Source organism: Dermacentor silvarum, chromosome 7, assembly GCF_013339745.2.
Source record: "Dermacentor silvarum isolate Dsil-2018 chromosome 7, BIME_Dsil_1.4, whole genome shotgun sequence".
Taxonomy (NCBI): Eukaryota; Metazoa; Arthropoda; class Arachnida; order Ixodida; family Ixodidae; genus Dermacentor; species Dermacentor silvarum.
In genome coordinates, this window is record NC_051160.1 from 91,619,384 (window position 1) to 91,640,500 (window position 21,117).

Here is a 21,117-nt window from a genome sequence, read left to right on the forward strand (position 1 = left end):
CGGAAACTCGCTGTGGAAACGCTGGTGTGAGGAAGTGTGGCGACAGCAACAAGCGAATTGACCTTCTTGCTGCTTCTCACTTCAACGCAAACTAAGCGGCGAATACACAGTGCTCAAGAAGTTAACTAGAACGCGTCCCTAATTACACCCCGCAGCGGCCACTCCGTAGATCGATTTCGGTGGGTCCAGAATTGCTCGCCACTCGATTCACTTAAACGAGTGCGGCCACTCCTTAAGGCTCATTCACACAAGGCTGACATGGCACCGTTTCTGGTCTGCTGACTGTTGGTGACAGCGTCTTCCTTAATTACTTTAAACCATCGGCCACAGCGTTTTCCGTCCTGTAAACTGCTGTCGTCATCAGTCGGCAGAGCAAAATCGATGTCGTGTCGGAGTAGCCTAAATCAGCCTTTACCATCCCGACGAATTTGGAGTGGCCCCATTTGATTTGTGCTTGAACCCTGGTACTTCCCAGTAAATTGTGGACCCTGTTCTCGTTGAAATGAAAGGGCTAGGGCTATCTATTGCGACTTGACGACCTAGTCGTTTGTCATGAACCATTTATCCGACCTCTTCAAGCGAATGCAAAAAGTGAAGAAGCAATACGGTCGGCGGATCTGACCATTCCAACAGTCTAATACTACTGTGGTTCGGAATGGCTGAAGTTCCTCGGACACGTCATGAGCAGCAGATGCGTTCCACGGCTTGGAACCTTTGTCGCGAGCACAGCTTGCCTGAATTAGTTGGTGAGTCCGCAAAGTAGAATAAGGTATTCGCAATTTATTCTCCTTTCTTTCGTGTAACATACATGCTTGTACGTGGATTCAAGTGTCAACAAGTGACTGGGCGTGATAGTCCACTTTGTGAATGGGAAACATTTTTTTTGGTTAGCTCAGACGTTACAGCGTCAATCTAGGAAATGCGTTGGTCTCAGCTTTGACTCACATAATGGGACTTAATTTGTGTTCAGTCTGTGGAGCTTGCTTTCCCAGACACACGTATAAGTTTCCATTACAGTCTCGTGTTACTGTCGAGTGGAAGGCAGTGTTTACATTCATAAGACTTGTTGCTACCATGCGCTTTCCCGCATAACTCATTTGCCATATTATAAAGGGCACCTTGTTTCAGTTGATTGACTCTTATGGCGCATCTGACTGTAGTTATATTTCTTTTCAGTGTAAACCTCAAAGACAAGCAACTCTTCAGCAAACATCTGCGGCGAGACAGGAGTGTGGCAACAAAAAAAAAAAAAAAAGAAAGTGGAAACCTTGAGCGTGTCACTGAAGTGATGAAATCGAAGCAGTAATTGTAAAAAGTACTGCGCTATTTACGCTACGCGCATTTTTGGCGAAGCATGCAAGGAACCCAGGAAAACATCATTGCAGACCTGAATTCTTGAAATTTGTAAGTCGACTTATTTCTAAATATTAATTTTGTTCCTTCTTAATGCTATTCAAGCGTGATTTCAACCTTTTTTATTATCGGAAGTTCATTAGTTCATTGCAAACAACGAGGGTTATCATGTGCCCTTACGCAGTGCTCTTTACGTTGTAGTGCATAAAGTTCATGAAAAGAGATTACTTTGGCGGCGTAATGGCAAAGAGAACACCAAGTCCATCTCGTCTATCAAGACACTAACTTTAAGACAGGACTCGGCACACCTAATTTGTGGTGAAGAGTGAGAAAGCCTTGGTTTTCTTATGCCAGTGGTGTACTTGCCTTGCGGCAAAGCTTGATTTAGAGGTTTATAGTGAATCAATGTGGCGATCTATGGTATTTCTCAATATATTCCTCAATCCCAAGAGAGTGTTTCAAAAGCGAACACTGAGGGAAGTATTGACATGTAAAACATGCAGAATGTATCCTAAAATACTTCTGCTTGTACCTGTGCAACAAGTGCGAATAATATTTGTAAAGCGTTTTAGTAAAACGGGTTGGAAGGTAGATATGGCGTGAACATGTCGCGATGTAGCGGTGCTACTTTCATCGTAGTTTGTAGCATCGATTTCCATCAGTCATAATTTTGAAGTAGCTCGACAGGTGTTTTCCAAAAAAAGTGAGAGAAAAAAGTTGGATAGACACGAAATAATTGATATTCTCAAATCTGACATTCCCGTAGAAAGTTATCGCTTGGAGTCCAAGTTCAGTAAACAATATAAAGCTTATTGAAGAATCGAAAATACTGAATATGTTGTACAGTTGCCCATTTTTTATCATTCTGAAGACTGAAGTTGCGTAAATACATTATCAAAGCTCAAAATTTATTGGTACCTGAAAAGGATATATATTCAGAAACATACATACCGGTAAAAAAAGCCTCTGCGTAGCGCAAGGCCTGAACATTGCCCACCACTGGTGGTAGTTTTCCTTGGGGAACCACACTGGCTTTACATCACAGCTAACACGCTTCTTGACGCTATCTGGCCAAGATGAGTACTTCAAGCAACACGGGTGTGGCAGCCGAGGCATAAAAAAGATCATATCAAAAGTTAGCAATGAAATATTCTATGCAAAGTAGTCGTTAATACCGCGATCTTATCTGTAACTCACGTATACACAGTCCCAAGACGAATCAACAAATACTTTTATGGGAGGAGATATTTCAGTGCAATTGTTTCACAAAATGAAGAATATGTTTACTTTATATGTCAGGCAAGCGATCATGTTGAAAAAAAAATGCAGCTTGAACTAAATGACTGCACGGGCCAGGGCAAGTGGCCCGGGCCTACCCGAAAGCCCGAGCCAGATGTAATCCGGGCCTCGGCCGGGCTCGGGCTTGAAGCCCTGGGCCTGTGCAGCCCAGGCCCATTCATCTAGGTTGGGCCTTCAGGCACACGAGGGTACTCTGCATACATACAAAGCATCCTGTGGGAAACTCAAATTTGAAGTTCGAAGAACTGTTGGTGAAGTACTGCAGCAAAAAACAAAACAAAATAGAGAAAGAACAATGCGATTTTTTTCTAATTAGTTTTAATTTAAATCATCTAAATATAATTGCAGTTCATTTTCTTTCAGCAAAAAGAAACTTTGTTCTCACAACAGAAAAAAAAAGCCCTACAATATCTCTAGATGCAGGGCGACTGTTACCACTTTTGTTATTGCATTATTTAATCACTCTCGATATGATTATTATATAGCAGTTGCTCTATTTCATTGCTTTTTAATTATAGTACCCCTTTGAAAATAGCGTTATGGTTGCCGCACTGCAAGATAGATCACTTACACCTTAACCGCATTCGTAATGTTCCTGCACCATAAGTTAACCTATCAGGAATGTTTTCTCATGGGCTCTCAAAAGTAGGCGTGGCAGTGCTTTTCCTATTGTCATATTTGTCGTGCCCAAATTAGACTTCGTAGTTTTACTTTTGTTTGTACTTTTAGCTGCTATGCACCTAATATTATTTTAGAATCTTTCTGCCACTGTTCTGGCGTCCCGGTATCGACGCTCAAGCTTGCACCACGCGTGGAGGGTTTGAAGGGACATATATAGAGGTGGGGAGTTTGTTTAGCTGCAAGAGCGGCGATGCAAAGTAACTCCCAGTGCCACGCAGGCTATGAGACCGAGCTATTTGTTGTTCTATCTTGTCCCGCGCACTCAAATTCCGCTCAGTTAGCTCTTACGGAGCCAGGATTCCTCTCCTGGCTTGAGTATTGTGCGCGCATACATTAGCGCTGCTGCAGCTGTGTGCTTACCGCACCTTCTGGATGGAAAGGTCAGTAAGCGTCGAGCTCAATCTAGCGCTGACAAACTCCGGCTGTTTTCTTTTTTCCGTTGACCTGAGCTCGCGAACCACCGAGGCGTGACACCGCTAACGCCATTGCCGATGTTCCTCGTGGCGCCAGCGTTGTGACGTGTCTCGTATGTCTCCTTGCGCGCTGTTCGTTTCCTGCTGCACAGCAACACTTGCCTTGCGTGCTGTGTCGCGCCATGTCGCCTCCGCGTCTTGTTAGAACGCCGCGCAAGGAGTCCGAGCGTAACGCTGAACCTAGTTATCGCTGTCAACGCTTCGCCTGTGCAAAACTGCCACTTTATTTTAAGAGTGTGCGTGATTATGGATGTTCACGACAATAAGTGTTACATTAGGGCTTGAAAAAAATGTCCTGCCCGAAATTGTCAACCCAGCCTTTCCTTTTATCGTGCTTTTCATGTTAGCTACACACTTCCTCTGTCGGAAAAGGTTCTGCAGTGCTTTATTGTGAGTGCAGTTTTATGATGTCTTTGCACACACACTTAAACAATGCCGTTTTTAAGGCAGGTACATTGAATTTTTAGTGCGGGCCCGGGACGAAAAAATTAGCGCAGCTTGCAGTAAGTTGTGCAAGGTAAACATTGGAGCTAGTGATCACCTAGATTCCTCCAGTTTCGCTAGGCTCGGTTAAGTTTTTTTACGTTCGGCTAAGTTTTGCTAGGCTCTGAATGATACTCCGCCTGATACTCTGGATGAGCATGCAATGGCCGCATTCGTTTTCGGCTGACGGCACGACGAGCTTCCAGCTGAGCGGCTTCTTCTTCGGGAGTCTTGTACTTCTTCGGCCGTCTCATGTTAGATTTGCTGAGTCTGAAGTCTACGAGAGTTGTGTGTGTCGCCGTCGTGGCGACATGATCTTTATAATCAGTTTGACGCCATGGCCAAGCTTCACAAAGTGTTTTCATGGCTAAGCAAAGCGAGAATTGCGTTGCGAAGCAATGACATCGCTGGACGAAGCTAGGTAAGTGATTGCCAGGCGATCGCATTGACGCAGCGGGTCTGCTGGAACGCGTTGTCGGTACCGCAACGCGGTGTCGGTGTTAGAAGCTGCTCTATGCAACGTGCAGTGACGTCATCACTGGCGCGGTGGCGGAGGAGCTAGGAGAAGCGAGGCGCAGCTGTGGCAGGTGCTTGCTAGGGAACGCAGGTGACGTCATCAATCAGCGAGGATTTTTGTTCGCGACACACGGACTGATGGTCGGCGTAAACAGCTTCGCTATTAAAAATTCAGCCCTTACAATGCTCTTGATCCAACGCACGTATTGGAGTGTGTTTAAAGCGAAGTTTTGATGAAGTAGGTAATGAAATTAGCTTTTATACAATCGCATGCAATACGTAAAACAGCGTTTCCTTTTATGCTGCGCAACTTCAGCAATATTATGTTGCTCTGAAAGTATGTGACGTACTAGCGGCGTCCAATGAAACGCGCACAGCGCAGCGGGTGGCCGAAGCATAACTGAAGTGCGCACTGTCCAGTCTTCACCACTGACAAGCGCGCACATCTGGTTTGACCGCAAGACCCAACGATGCCCCCGCCCCCCCCCCCCCCCCCTACTGCGATATCTTTGTTGCTGTTCAGGTTCCCTTATTTGAAAGCGAGAGAAGAAACTGAAAGATGCCACAGGCTAAAATATCGCAGTAGGACAATCGTCCTCGCCCCCTGCAAGCAAACTGGGTGATCGAATCCATCTCTAGTGATGAAGACGTTTAGACGTCGCTAACTGTACCCCGCACACCGCTGTTCGCGTTTAATTTGACGCCGACAGCACATCCAGTTTCGCCTCACTGGGCGATAATACTCGTCCAGTGAAACGATAACTGCGATATTCTTGCTTCTATTTTCTTTGCATTTTCTTTTCTCTGTCAAACAAAAGAGAACCAGAACTGAAACGAAAATATCGCACTATAGGAGGAGCATCATCGCGCCGTGCGGTCTTACCAGCTATGCGCGCACCTGTCAATGGTGATGACTGAATGGCGCGCATATACCTTCAGTAGGAGTGAGGATCAGTGATTGGAGTGAGTGAGGATCAGGAGTGAGGATCAATGGCCAATATCTCAGCAGCCTTCGGTTTGCAGATGACATTGTCCTCTTCAGCAACAATGGGAACGAATTAAAACAAATGATCAAGGACCTTAACCGAGAAAGTGTAAGAGTGGGGTTGAAGAATAATATGCAGAAGACAAAATAATGTTCAATAACCTGGCAAGGGAACAAGAATTCAGGAATCGCCAGTCAGCTTCTACAGTCTGTAAAGGATTACGTTTATCTAGGTCAGTTAGTCACAGGGGACCCTGATCATGAGAAGGAAATTTACAGAAGAACAAAATTGGCTTGGAGTGCATGCGGCAGGCATTGCCAAATCCTGACTGGAAGCTTACCTATTGTCGTTGAAAAGAAAAGTGTACAATCATTGCATTCTACTGGTGACAACATATGGGGCAGAAACTTGGAGGTTAACAAAGAAGCTCGAGAACAACTTAAGGGCCGCACAAAGAGCGATGGAACGAAAAATGTTAGGTCTAACGTTCAGAGACAGGAAGAGGGCGGTGTGGATCAGAGAGCAAGCAGGAATAGCCGATATTCTAGTTAATATTAAGAGGAAAAATGGAGCTGGATGGATGGCCGGTGGACCATTAGAGTTACAGAATGGAAACAAAGAGAAGGGAAGCGCAGTCGAGGATGGCAGAAAACTAGGTGGGCTGGTGAAGTTAGGACATTTGCAAGCGCAAATTGGAATCAGCTAGCGCGAGACAGGGGTAATTGGACATCGCAGGCAGAGGCCTTCGTCCGGCCGTGGACATAAATATAGCATGATGATGATGATACCTTCAGTTATGCTTCGGCCACGTGCTCCGATGTTCGCGTTTCATTTTAGGCCGATAGTGCGTCTATGACGTGTAATTTTTGAAGCGGAGCCCGCCGTTTCCTTGCCAGTCAGACTAGCTTCGCGATCCCCATAAGCAGGCGATTATGTTCCTCGAGCATTCGCATATGCACTAGATTGTACAGCTTGAAGATCTCATTGATATAGGTGGTACACGTTTCACCAGGCAGGTTAGCCCTTTGCGCGATGGTATTCTAGGCAAGTTTACTTCGCGTAGCAAAGCCTCCAAAACAACTCGGTAGAGATCTTGTGTAGAAGCGGGCTTGTCGGTGGAATTCTGCATTAAGGATCTTGCACATCCTAGTCCTATGCCACACAGAAGAAATAAAACCATGTAGTGGACGTCGTTGGGACGAATCACGTTCCTTACACTCACGCTGTGATGAGGCTAGTGGTGGGAAAAGCCTCACCAAATACACATTGACAAGAGTCCATTGTAATTGAAACATAAACCAAAAAAGCATGGTGATTTGGGAGCGTTGGAGGGGTGTGTTGGGGTGTAGGTAGCATGCAATAACCAAGGACCAATTGTGTAAACTAGGACCCATGCGCGCTTTTGGAATGAAGAAAACCTTTAACCACCTTATAGGGTGTTAATCAAGCCGAAATTTTTTGGCCTATTCAGTGGATTAGTAGAAACAATCATCAAGAATCGCTGCTCGACCTTGTGCAATAGATACCTTGTGACGCTAAAGAAATGCGATGCCCTTGTGCAATAGAAGACGTCGATGACATACATGAAGGCTTACCTCTCTTCGCATCTTTTCCTCGTTCCGTTTATCTGCGATGACGACTAAGTGTAATCTTGACGTGGAGTAGGCTACAGCTGACTTGACCGCAACGATGCCAAGATCAAAATGGCCCTCGCATATGACGAACACCAGGGTCATTCTCTTGCTGTAAAACGAAATAAGTGGTTCTAGAGTTAGGGTAACTTTCCGTCTCGGAGAAAATGATCATGTAGTACTTGAGAGTACAGCCTGCTTCCGTTGAGCATACGGCAAATGAGTGCCTGGTGGAGCTCCACCCAGTTTCGGTATCCGTGGTTACGGTGCGCCTACAACGAAACACTAGCAACGCGCGGGACCGTCCGTGCAAATATTTGACGATAGAACAAGTCGTATGGAAACGGACACACACAGCAGTGTCGCGTACATGTTTCAGTGCATGTTTCACCTACAGTTGTCGAGCTATTACGATGGCCACTGAAACCTCAATACTGAAGACTGAAATTTCAAGAGGCACTGTAAGCGATAATTGCGAAGCTGATTGCGCGTAGCCCGGTAATCTAGATGTCTGGTGTAGTTGATAATAGCTGCACTCCTAATCTATGCTGGCAAAAACAGAAACATACTGACTTCCCCCTTTCCCTCGCAACAGCTACGTTACACGGGAGTCAGTGCTTCAACTGAACTGAATTGAGCTTTATTTGGTCCTGAGAAGAGCAAGTCCCCCTAAGGGGGCTCGTCTGCGGGCCGCGTCCGTGACGGGAGCGGGAGGTTGAACTCGGCGGCCAGGTTGTGGGCTCTCTGGACAGCCCGAAGTTGGTCGTCCTCGTGGGGACTGCTGAGGAGAGCGGTCCATTCTTCTTCTGTGGCTGGAGACGCTGCAGCCACGCGCAGCGTGGGGCATTGCCACAGCATATGTGGCAAATTAGATTTCGGGAGCGCACATCGAGGTCAACCCGGCTTCGCTTGTTGGGTGCTGATATAGTCAATTATCTCTTCCTTAATTTAGAGCAGTACGTCTTGAGTGCATAGCCCCGGTCGGAAACCGAACATTGTGTGCGGCAATAAGGCTTGCTCTTCGAGGTACGGCTGAAGCCTAGCCAGGACGACGTTTTCGAATCACTTTCCTATGCATGATGTGAGCGAGATGGGTCTCAATTGGTTTAGAGAGCGCTGCTTGCCTGGTTTTGGCATCATTGTAATATAGGCGTGCCTTCATTCTTGCGGCAGCGTGCCTTCTAGCCAGTCATTGAAAATAATCCGTAAGTATTTTATCGATCGTTCGTCGAGGTTTTTTAAAAGCTGGTACTGTATTCCGTCTGCTCCCGTGGCGGTGTTGCGTACTATTCGATGCAGTGCCGCTCTAACTTCATGTTGTGGGATGTCTTTGTCTAATTCCGAAGGCTCCGCATGGGAATAATCTATATAAGCTCGTGTGAAGTCTAGGGTTTGACGAAAACTCGTCTGGCGAGGAAAGAACATGGCTGAACATGGCCTATAGTAGACTACACTCGCTCTCCGTTGCATCGTCTCTTGGCTATCTTCATGGTGTGCTCCGACCCCTCGTTGGACGAACGTCGACGTACGTAAAGGACTCCGCTGATTTTGTCGACAAGGTCAGAAACGTGACTTTAGACAGCGAAGACGTCATGGTCTCCATTGACATTAAGTCCATGTTCACACGCATACCTGTGGATTATGCTGTGGACTCCTGCTGAACAGCATTGCAAAACGACTCATCTATGCCTTCGCGCACCCCATTCGAAGTCGACTCACGTTTTCCGCCTCTTGGAATTTTGCTTACGCAACACATAATTTTCATTTAATCGATCATTTTACAGGCAGGTGTTTGGAACGGCAATGAGAGCGTCGGTGTCAGTGTCTTGTGCCAACGTTGCCTTGGAAGCCCTCGAAGATAAAGCCCTCCAGACGTTCCAGCCCGCTCCAAAATTGTTCCTGCGGTATGTTGTCACATGTAAGAGGCCGCCGGTGGCGCGAAAAAGAAGAGGAGCACGCGATGCCTGGTGTTCGGAACGGCGCGAGCGCGCGAGGCGCACGAACCGAGGCATAGTCGAGAGATGAACGGCGCTGTCCGTTGAGTTTCGACGTGGCACCGGGTCAGGAAGGTCGCATCTCCAGCTATGCTCTGGCGACGGGAGACTTGGGGGTCTGGTTGAGTCCGCGACGCTGGCCGTCCAAGGTGTGGCCGTCGACCTCGGCAAGTTCGGGCGAGGCTCCTGGACGGGCTGCAGCTTCTCACGGCAGGACCAGGCACCCCAGAGAGCATCCCCCTTCTGCGGCAGACCGGCACGTTCGAATCTCCTCGGGACGACACGTCGGCACTTCTGAAGAAGTTGCGACGCATCTCGACGCTAGGCCTAGGCAGGTGGGCCTAAGCAACGCCGAACACCATCGCCGACGAGCCGACGAGCTCATCACCGACGAGCCGACGAGCTCACCGCCGATAAAGAGACAACGCGAGGCGTCGGCACCTACGGCACTCTCAACGCTTCCGACGAGTCCGACACGTGTGCGACTAGAACTTCGAGACGAAGATCCGTAAGAGACGATCACGTTTTGTTCACGACGCAGTTAGGCCGGGGCCAAGGTGGTCAGACTTTCACGAGTCAGCGCTAAGACTGACGTAGAGACTCTAAGACGGAGTTAGGCTCCGAGACAGAGATAGATTATCTTCTGGTAGTGTTGTATTTAGCTAGTTTTGCATTTTCTGTTGAGTAAGCGTTTTAGTTTTGAGTTATGGTTTTAGTGTTGCGTGCCGCGTGCTTTTACCATCCTTGTAAATATTAAATCCTCGTTTGCTGTGCCGTCGGTCGTGTCTCTCCTCCATCGAGAGTAGCGCATGCATGCAACTCTCCACACTCCCAAGTAAAGGTGACATATGTCGACGATTGTTTTTCCATTATCCGCTGCGAAGACGTCGCACCTTTTCTGCAGCACCTAAAGTCTTTCCAAGGCACAATAGAGCGTTGAAGAAGAAGTTATTTGTCGCCTGGTTTTCCATGACGTTGAAGTCATGCGTACTGCATCTGGCCTTTCAACAAGCGTTTATCGGAAGCCTACCCACACAGGGAAATATCTGCACTTTGATTCAGCCCATCCCGTTGGACACTATCGATCTGTTGCCTCTACACTGTTCACCCGTGCATTCCGATTGTGCTCGACTACTGACGCACGCAGAGCTGAGTTGAAGAGAGTGACGCAGGATTTGGTCAGCAATGGCTACCCCGTCCAGTTTATAAAGACTAAAGAAAAGCGTGCCGCCGAACCCCCTATCAGGCCGATCAGAACAAGGAAACGGGCGTCTCTCCCATATGCACGAGGCGTGAGCGAGTCAATGTCAAGAATTTTCAAAGATTATGATGTACAAATCTGCCACGTCCCTTCAAGCAAGCTAAAACAACAACTCGTCCGAGTCAAAGACCGCCTCGAAAAAGAAAAATATCCCGTCGTCATCTACAAAATTCCTTGCCAGGACTGCCAGGCGTGGTACGTAGGCGAGACGGGAAATTTGGAAAGAAGGCTACAGCAGCACCGCAATGATGTAGCCAAAGGACACACGGTTTCCAGCGCCCTAGCAGAGCATCATGAGAAGACTGGTCCCAGTATGAACTGGCATTCGGCTTCCATCATCGAAAGAGAGAAGAAATTATCATCCCGATTCCTTCTTGAATCATTTTGCATACAATCTACGACTAACACAATAAACCAGACACGGGGCCCCCTCCCTGAGTTATACGCAAGCGCCTTACGTCTTCTGACGCATATATAATAAAAATCACCATGAATTCGTTCATTGTGAACAAGGCACCCGTACTGGGCGCGGAAACGTCAATCTGTTGTTTTTCTGTTCTTCAGTTGGCGAGTGTACATTTATTCAGCCATAAGCTCGTGTGGCGCCTGTACCTATGTAGGTATCTTTTAGTTGTTCTATTATGGCCGCATCATTCCCAGGTGTAGTGCAGGGACATTAGTAGTGTTGTTTATGTGCGTGGACTATTTGTGAGAACTCTCGAGACTTGTGCAAGAAGAAAGAAGAAGCAGAAGAAGGTGAGCCAGGGGCAGCTTGCGCGCTTGGCAGCGGTCAAAAAATGAAACAAGAGAAAAAAGGAAGAAGAAGAGAGGCGGGTGCCGAACGGGCAGAGGGGGCTCGTGACTTGGAAGACGCAGGGCCAGTGCGCTGTTCCGGGAGCTCCTGCCACGGTACCTGAGGCGGCCCTGAGGTCGACGCGCCTGCCTGTCGGTGCAGACGCGGAGTGGCGCCTGGCGTGACGCCGTTTGGAGCAGGCCTGGCTGCTGCCTGCTCGTTGCCGCCTGTTGGAGCAGCTTCAGGTTGTGTCCGGGGCGAGGCCTAACCGAGGCCTTTGCTCGAGGCCTACCCGAGGCCTTTGCTCGAGGCCTAACGGAGGCCTTTGCGTTGAGACCGCCTCTTGCTCGAGGTGGCCCGTGGAGTTGTGGCGGTGGAAGCCACCCGCCTGACACCCATTCGAGTGCTCTGGCCACGGTAATACAGCCGTGGGCCGTCGCCTGCCTCATCTGATGACCAGTTCTGTCATCCTGCCTTGGCTCGCCTCCCACGAGGGCCATCTCCAACGGAAATTGTCGCGACTGCTCGAGACAACCGCCGATCGCCGACCGCCTACCGCCGATCGACGAGACCATCAGGACTTAAGCTGTGAGACGGACTTGTTTTTTTTTTTCCTTGAACGCTGCGCGTAGGACTTAGTGTAGACTAGTGCGTTTTATGAACCTTTGCTCTGTAGTCAATGTTTAGTGCTTGTCTTGTCTCAGTCCTATCATGTTAGATAAATGTTCGTTTATATCCGTTCGTGCGCCTCTGACGTTCATTACCGCCTGACTGCACACAGACATACGTGCCGAACTATTCCTTCACACCAGGTGCCTGTCTCAAGATTTTTCAACTGTGTTGCTGCTCGTTGCTTTGGTTTGATTGGAGTCGATGAGATTTCTAAACAGTACCCACCCACGTTTTGGCGGTGCCCAAGGTACCCTGCATTTGATTGCATAGGTTCTTCCAATTTTTTCGCGTTAGTTCGGTAGCGTAACTTTCCGCCTGGGCTGTTAAGGCGGATATCCGTTGCCTGAGCTTGCGATTGTGTTTTTGCTTTTTCCACCTTTTTTGCAGGCAATGGCGAGCCTCCCAAACGTGTAATAGGTGCCTGTTGACATCGGATGTTCGGGTGAGTTGTCGATGATTTTCGTTGTCGCACGGAAATTGTCTGAATTTCTCGGACCCATTCCTGCTGAGTTTCTGGTTTAAAGCCGCCTTCGTAGGTTTCGTTGATGCTATCTTGCTTGCGCCGCTGTCGGAACTTGTCCTAATCCACCATTCGTATTTTACGTTCTTTGATTTTTGTTCGCGGTGTTATTATATGCGTTCCTGTTATATAGTGATCCCTACCGAGGGTCTCATCGAGGTTGTGCCATCCCTGGTACCTGATGTCTTTGATCAGCGTAAGGTCCGGGCAGGTGTCTCGACTGACGCTGTTGCTTATTCTCGTTGGGTGGGCTGCGTCTGTCAGAATGGTTAAGCCTAGTTGTGCTACCCGCCGACCCTTTGGATTAGTTGTCTTGTAACCCCACGTTGGGTGTGCTGCATTGAAGTCCCCTACGATAAGTAACCGTTGCTTTTCTTCCTTTCGTGCGTGTTTGAAGAGCCCGCCCAAACAGTTTGCCCGCCCTTTAGGGGCGTTATAGATGTTGAGGACAAAGAAGCTGGGCCCTTTCCTGTCTACAGGAATGATTTCGATGAGTACGTGCGGTGTGTGTTCGGAGCGTGTGGTCGATTGCGGTTAACCTCTTTGACACTAATGTGGCTGTTTTAACCGGACCATTGTGGTGTTGTTTGTATGGAAAAGTATTGTATCCAGTCAGTTTAGGTTCATTGTATGTTTCTTGTAGTGCGTATATATCTGATGTGTGTGTCTGTGCCTGTATGAACTGCGTTAGTTTTCCTAATTTCCTGCGGAAACTGCGGCAGCTCCATCGCCAAATTTTGGTGGGTTGTAGTTGCGCTACATTTTTCTGTCTAGCCATGATTTATTGTAAACTGACCTGAGATGAAGGGAATGTGTATGGTGTGTCCTGATATCGTTTCTTGCCTCGAGCGGACTTACACGGGTGTGGCTGCGGGTGGCGTTGTGGGCGACCATTTGAGAAACTTCGTCGCGAATTTGTTGTCCAAATTCTTGGGTTGGCTCACTGAACATGTGTTGCAATGCGGTTTTGATTTATTCCTTCAGTTCCCGCCTATCATACGTGAAACTCTCCTTGAGTTCCAGTCTGTCCCGTTGCATTTCGTTGATCAGATTTCTCTATCTTGTTGAAACTCGTGTTTTACCTGGGGTAATTCCTGTCAAAGAGTTATTGCCATTTCGTTTACTAATGTTCGCATCTCTTGCCTAAGCGTTCGGGCTGTCATTAATCATTTCCTGCACTTGGGCGTTGCCAGCGAAGCTACTTGTGAGAGGTACCTGCCCTGTATGACTACTGCGTGTGCATGCTGTAAAGAGTGGAAAATTGGTGGCAGAGGGAGATGGTAAGGGGGAAGAGTTTGAAAGCCGCTCGTCCCAGCTCACCTCTGGTGGATTCGTTCCAGGGCCCTTCGTGACGGCTTTCCTCTTGCTCTTCTCCAACATGTTGACGGTTGACCATGATTCCGCCGTTTGGTCGTTTGCAGCTGCTTCATGCCGTTCATGTCGGGGTGTCCTTGCGCGCGGTAGGCTTTGTGATCTGGATGTGGACGTGTCCCTCAATTTATCTCGTTTCTTTAAGTCCGTTGATCTTTGGGGTGATCGGCCTCTGTCTACGTTTGTCTCCGTGGAAGCTGGCGGCGATTTTTACCTGGGAGTTTGTGGTTGGTTAGTGCCTCTCCCAGGGTTGTTGCTGGTGTGAATGTTGTTGGCGTCACTGGTGTAGCCGGCGTTACGTAAGAAGTGTGATTTGTTGAAGCGTTTGCGTTGCCTGGCTAGACAGCTTGGGTCCGTAACTGAGTGATCGCCTCCAGACAGCACACAATTCGGTTGGCATTGGTGGTCCTCCGGTGGGTTTTCGTGTCCGCAGTTCTTACACCGGGGACTCTCCGGCGTGGGACAGATGTCCGCCCTGTGCCCGGTTTTCAGGCATATGCTGCATACCTGAGATAGCGGTCGGTAGGGTCAAGATAGAAGTTCGCCTACATAATAAAAAATTCTTCTGGGAACTTCCAGCCCGTCGAAGGTGATGGGAGCAGCCGTCGACTTTCCGAGCATGCGTGCAAAGAGAATCGGTGCTTGCGGGGAGCGTAGATTATCCATTAGTTCGTCCGGATGAGTTTCACTGTCGATCCCAGTGGCAACACCCTTAGAGGAAATGTCGGGGCCGGCCACGTATGCGCATACTTGGTACTCCTTCCCACCAAGTTGGAGGGCAGTGATCCGTCTGATGCGTTCCGCCCGCTCCTCCTTTGGCGTACTCGCCACTGCCAGGTTCTGTTCGTTGCGGATTCTCAGTGTGAGCGCGTCAGATTCGGTTGCAGTAATGTGGGAAGCTTGACTCACCGCTCGGGCGACGTGATGAGATTGCCATTTGCTGAAGTCGAGGCCGTCTCGTGGAGGGAAGGCGATCTTGTAGTCTGACGGTGGAAGTGGTGGTAGCCGTGGTTTTAATCGCGTGCCTGGTTGGGCGTACGGTCTGGTTTGAATTCTCCAGTCGTAGTTGTCGAAGTCCGCTGGCGTTTACGGGCAACCGTAAACCAGTCTCCCTCATTGTCATCAAAATCGTTGCTTTCACCTGCGATTGCGACATTGATTTCCGTGTTTCGGAGGTTTGGGTGTTTTCAGGGTCTGCGCCGACCAAGGCGATTGTGATAGGGTTCAGTTTGGCCTTGCCCAGGATTATCTTCTAACAGATATCTCTCGGCTACAGCGGGTGGCCAGCCGCCAATGGTATGATCACTCCCGTTCGGTTAGGCTTGGCCAGGCAGCCCTCACCTTCAATCTTCAAGAGGCGATAATTTGACGTAAAATCGACGCACGGATGCTTTTCGAGTATCGGTGTGATCACAGGGTGATCACAGGTTGTCATCACAGGTAGTTTACAGGGTATGCGCCATTGCGCTTGGACCCTTTCTGCACTACCGCCAGCATCGGCCCACATTTTTGTGGACTAGCGGACTAACGGCCGGCTTAAACAGCTCTGCTGTTAAAAGAATAAGAGCAAAGGGGCAGAGAAATGAGGTCATAATGAAACACAGAGCGCTATAGGGATACATTAGGCATGAGGTGCTCCGGCGTATGTGGAAAGGTGTAATAGTTCCAGGACTTGCACTCGGAAATGCAGTTGTTTGCTTGAAGTCAGAGGTACAATCAGGACTCGATGGCAGCCAAAAGTCTGCGGGACGCGTCGCATTGGGCGCTCACGGGAAGACTACAAAAGAAGCTGTGCAGGGTGATATGGGCTGGACAAGTTTTGTAGTGAGGGAAGCTCAGAGGAATCTTGATTTTGACGAATGACTGAGGTATATGAAAGAAAGTAAATTGGTTGCGAGAGTGTTCAGATATTTGTACAGGAAGAACATTGACTCACAGTGGAGGAAAGCAACTAGGAAGCTTACCAGCAAGTATGTGACTGGTATAGTGAGCAGCATGGCAACTTTGGTGGCGGCAATGGAAAGAAGCCTGCTATAATTAACTACCTCAAAGGAAAAAAAACGAAACAAGGAAAGAAACAACCTATAACTGAAAGGGAAGTTTACGTTTCTAAGCGAGATCAGGACGCCAGCAAGGCACACCAAGGAAGAATAAGCATGTGCTTGCTGTGGTAAAGCTAGGGAAACGATGGAACATGTTTTTGTTAGAACGTGAAGATATCTGCCCAGCTGTCGGTTTAGACTCCTCTGGCCGCCTTGAAGGCCTGGATTTCAGGGATAGCAGGCGGAAAGTAAACACTTCCGCAAAGAGGCGATTGGAAGTTTAGTGGCAGAAAAGCAGGGAGGCCGTAAACAAGGGAGGCGTACAAAATCAATGTTCCCAATATTGGTTCAGAAAGTTTTGATGCTGGGGATTCTTAGTGTGTGGGCATGGACACTAGGCAAAAAATAAACAAGGGCTTGGTTGCGCAACCCACCATCCCGTTTCAAAGGGAACGCCCATATCTATTCACCAATCCATCCATGGTGCAAGGGTGGGCCCAGGGCGCAGTACACAGCTCATACATGACGTGTTTCGGCGGTGGCAGTACGGTGGGTCTAAAGGAAAAGCTGGGCGAAAGAAGTGGCGACCACAATGGCGCCTCCATGTTTGATTTCGTAACCCTCCAAAAATACTCAAAATATGATGGAAAAAGAAGCGTTTACACGTAGAAAGCACGTATGGACTATCTGTATATTATAAGGATCACTTCGTACGCATTTGAGAAAGATCCAATATATATTTATAAATTAAAGACGTAAAATTTATGGTGCACGAAACAGTTTGTTTGCAGGCGCCTGAACTCGGTGGTGGCGAAATACTGAGAGAGGCTCGGGATCGCGTTGATTGTGCGTCTCGTCTTAATCGCATCTCGTGGCCTGCGCCTGCGCGCATGCACAGAGTAGCAGCATGGCTACGCCCTTGCTGTTACCGATTTCAACGCGTGGACGCTATGGGGAGCTCTTCCTGTAGAATTGGTTATATTAGCTCTATGGTGGCTACATTTCTTGAATACTAATCGCATTTACGTTGACGGCCATCGTGAGGTGGGTTCCGCGGAAATTTTGTTCAGATATGCGAACTCCGAGAAAAGTTCTCGAGGAGCAGTTGAGGATCACTCACCTTGGAGTGGGCTTGACGAGAACCACGTCGCTGAAGGCGTCAGAATCCTGGTCTCTGTCCTGGACTATATCACGGAACCGGGAAAAGTTGACATCCACGTTGATGTAACCGAGGCGAGTCACAAGAAGGCCGCCAAGTGCTGCTAACGCACACAGGCCGAGTAGGAGGTGCGTATGGCGGATACCAGCCATGACACTTGTTGTTACGTTCTGCACAAATACAAGCCATCATAGATGATGGACTTCATTAGTGACAAAGTGTTAAAGTGTAACCACCGAAACTGCTAATCTGCACCTAATTACAAAGCAAGCAGAATCACATTATAAAAAGAAGACTAACATTGAATTTTGCATGTGTGCGTTTCTGCGTTCGCTAGCGCATGTGTTGATTGCTTCGTTTTTATTAGCTAGAATTATATTATATTCATATCAGACATATTGATGATATATATATATATATATATATATATATATATATATAATCAGCAAAGAGCTATATTGCTATAGCTCTTTTCTCCTGTAATAACCCCCATGGGGTTGACAGTATGTTGAAATAAATAAATAACTAAAGCTGCGCTCACACAATATCTGCAATTGCTACACCATGAGTACGCTTTCTCTCGCCAAGAACTGCTCTTTGCACAAGAGAAATTGCATCGGCCCCAGTAGCTCCTTCCGAATCTCAGATTTCACGAAAACTGAGCGAGTATTCTGGGCTATTACCCCATTAAATTCACAAGTTGGTGATAACAGGATTCGCGCAAGCTTGAAACTTACCCATAAAATTTGCTGAAAGAAGTTAGGACAGACCACTTAGTGCGGAAAGTTTCATTGGTTCAACTTCATGTATGTGTGCTTAGGTAAGCGCTCCATCATAGAGAAAAAAAAAAACGTGATTAGGAAAACTTCGAGGCTGTTTTTGAAAGACAACAGTGCCTAACCGCGCTGCCTACGGGTAAACCACTTTACTCTGGTAAATGCGTTTACCCAAGCACCGATGGTCGGACCTGTCCGTTCTTCAGTCACTAGCTTGCAGTGCACGAAAACAGGAGAACACACACGACGTGAGTGACAAGTGAACACTTAACTTGACGGCCAGCTTTTACACAACAGTGACAAGCGGTTTCTTGTCACCAATTACCATTTTGCAATATGATATTCGAATTAATTATCAAAAAGACACACGGAATGGCTGTTGAAATGCTTGTTCTGGAATCGCTCATTTTCAAATGATTCTAATATTTACTTTCATAACCTTATCGGATGCCTGTGACCAATGTACGTTCTTGAAATGTATAGAGCAATCGCTCTCGTGTGGTTCAAAGGTTGGTGTCAGCTTAGGGTCTTGTTTAGTGGTGACTTTGACTTTCATCTTATTCGTCGTGACAAAATTCTGCAAGTTGCTTTATGTGGCTGTAACGTGCTTAGAACTTGTCCCGACGTCGGCTTTATCTGGTGTACGTTGACTGTAGATTGTGAACTTATATTTTACTGCGGAGGGGGTCTCTGTTTTTCGCGAGTGCTTCACTCCTCTGATTTTTTACTTAGAGGACCACTCGTCGGACACAAACATATTCTTTAAAATTGAAGCTTAATTTTTTCCGCAGGCTGCGTTTTTATGATCGAATGAGACTCGTGGGAAATGTTGCTCTTATTTTCTTTCCACACTCTAAAAAAATAGAGGAAAGGAAGATTGTCCACGTATGTTTTCCCAATTAGGCGTCAAAGTCTTGATCTCACTAAGCCTCTAATACCATCAACAAGCAGGTTGACCTCCGTTAAAAAATTATGGGGTTTTACGTGCCAAAACCATGATCTGATTATGAGGCACGCCGTAGTGGTGGACTCCGGAAATTTGGACCACCTGGGGTTCTTTAACGTGCACCTAAATCTAAGTACACGGTCTGGCTTCCGGTTAGGAGCTTGTTGTTTGCCGTGACTGGTTCAATGAATGAAAGAGGAAAGCGCACGGTCGTTGTGCCATCAATCCAATTAAGAAGAAAGGCGATGCTGAATGAGTCGGGAAATCTTCATGGTACTCTGAGTGTCCTAGCACAACGTGTTGTGAATTGATCCATTAATCGAGTGTTGTGCGTTGCAGCTATAGTGGCATACACAGCGCTGGTGAATGTGGACGTCGTTAGTGGCACTCATAGTAGGGTCTCTTAACGGTTCCTCGCACAATTAGCAGGATTTGAACGTGGAGACTGCTCGCTGGCATTGTTACTGAAATTTGGAAAATAGTAGTCCTTTGCTGGTAGTGCGGTTATCGAAGTGTCGTGAGGCTCCCTCGTGCTAGTTTTCAAGCCCAGGTCATGGTTACGGCGCTAGAAAACGTGATGATCGGAGGCCTTCAGTGTGTACCTTTGTGGTGATACAGCAACTTCGGTTACCACTGATTTCTTCGAGGATTCCCCATGCCAAAGTCAGACTCAGTGGTTACGATGCAGTGGCAGGAGCTGTTATAACAGCTACTGCCTCTGGTCAACGGCACGTTGACCAATTTGGTGGTGTTCCGCCTGCTTCGTATCTTGCAGCATCCTCTGAAGATTTTCGTGCAGATAACACTGTAGGACAATCGTCGCGTAAAGCTTGATAAGCGTGCGATCTTTTTTGCGCGAGATCATGCGGATATGTGTCAAGTGGAGTCATGAAAACACATCTGGTTGGCACTATTGCATATTCCGCAGTCTGCCACCATATCAGCGAAAAAATAAGTAGTGTATAGCTCTTTTCTTAATGAGTGGAAGGGTCTGTCAGATTGATGCACCTTGGGGATCATGTAGGGCCATCCTTTCTAAATGCAGGTGGCTACTCGTCAAAACATGTCGTCAGCTACTGTACTGCCTCGCAGTTTGTAAGTACAGCGCTCGTCCTTTCTACATAAGGAACCGGTTCGAGCCTCAAATAGCAAGGCACTGCTCTTTGTGTTAACGTACAGATTTTCCCTTGTAATTTCTTTCATCTCATTCTTGTAAATCTCCGTGGTCCTTTTGTTTCCTTTGTTTACATCCAATTCACTGTCACTATTTTGCTCACTTTATTATTGCGATTGCAATTATATGGACACTCAAAAGCAGATTTCTGCCGTCGCCATCGCCGTCGCCGTCGCCGTGAGGTTCCGTATGACGTCATTTGGAGAAGAAGTCGTCGCCGCGCGCCGAACGCTGTATGTGCGAGTGAAAGGGCGCGTCTTTCACGGGGAGTGAACGCACGGCGGAGAACAAACGCGCGTTCTGCGCCGTGCTCGCTTAAGGGCTGAAGAAGTAGGCGTCTCTGTTCTCCTTCACAATCACCATGTATGTAGAGCAAACGCGCCTTCTTCCGACGAGCGAGAGGCCGTGGGGGAGGGGGAGGGAAGGGAGGCGACGTTTAGCTGCGGCACGCAGTGCCTATTTATATCAGAGGCTCCGGCAACAGTCACCAACGCCGCACGCATTTTGAGCGAACGCGGGCAAAACGCCGATGGCGTCGACAACAGTTCTGCGTGTTGCGATGCTGCTGCATGTCCAAGTTTATACAGCTGATAAAGCTAATATCATTACTCCGTATAGCTCTCTACAAGTTTGCTATCGCAATTGATGCTTCGCCTTTCAGGTGAAACTGCGACAACTTTTTCTGATGACTCCTCCTTGTCTACTTTCAGTTTGAATTATCCTGTACTTGGTTGCCAACTTTCCTGACCTATTCCTCCATTCTGTGTCCGTGCCTTACAGGAGAATGTTTTCTGGACGAGCTGGTACAAATTGGTGAACGAACAGGAAGCCTGCAAGACATGCCGATGCGAACGCGAGGGAAGAAGTGGACTGGATTTAAATTTTAATTCAACTTAATTATTTACCAGAGAGTTCTGGCTGGATGAGCGCTGAACTCGCAAGCCTTCCATTCTTTTTTGTCAGAAATGGAGCGCTCGTCCTTCTTGT

The 21,117-nt window shown here is 47.8% G+C and overlaps 2 protein-coding genes across 8 annotated transcripts in view; both read right to left on the minus strand.

Moving 5' to 3' along the window:
- The window catches only part of LOC119458271 (glucoside xylosyltransferase 1), a 364,373-nt gene extending 346,969 nt beyond the window's left edge, over positions 1-17,404 (minus strand). For 5 of the 7 annotated variants that reach the window (XM_049670971.1, XM_049670969.1, XM_049670973.1 and 2 more), the window contains exons 1-3: positions 17,196-17,404; positions 7,387-7,534; positions 2,305-2,436 (exon numbers count right to left, since the gene is read on the minus strand). In XM_049670971.1, the coding sequence (XP_049526928.1) occupies positions 2,305-2,436; positions 7,387-7,534; positions 17,196-17,386 (471 nt within the window). In that variant the 5' untranslated portion in view covers positions 17,387-17,404. The remainder of the gene's footprint in view (positions 1-2,304; positions 2,437-7,386; positions 7,535-17,195) is intronic. The other 2 variants (XM_049670974.1, XM_037720106.2) reach the window with 1 other exon arrangement.
- The window catches only part of LOC119459014 (glucoside xylosyltransferase 1-like), a 276,245-nt gene that overhangs the window by 87,994 nt on the left and 167,134 nt on the right, over positions 1-21,117 (minus strand). The window lies entirely within an intron of this gene.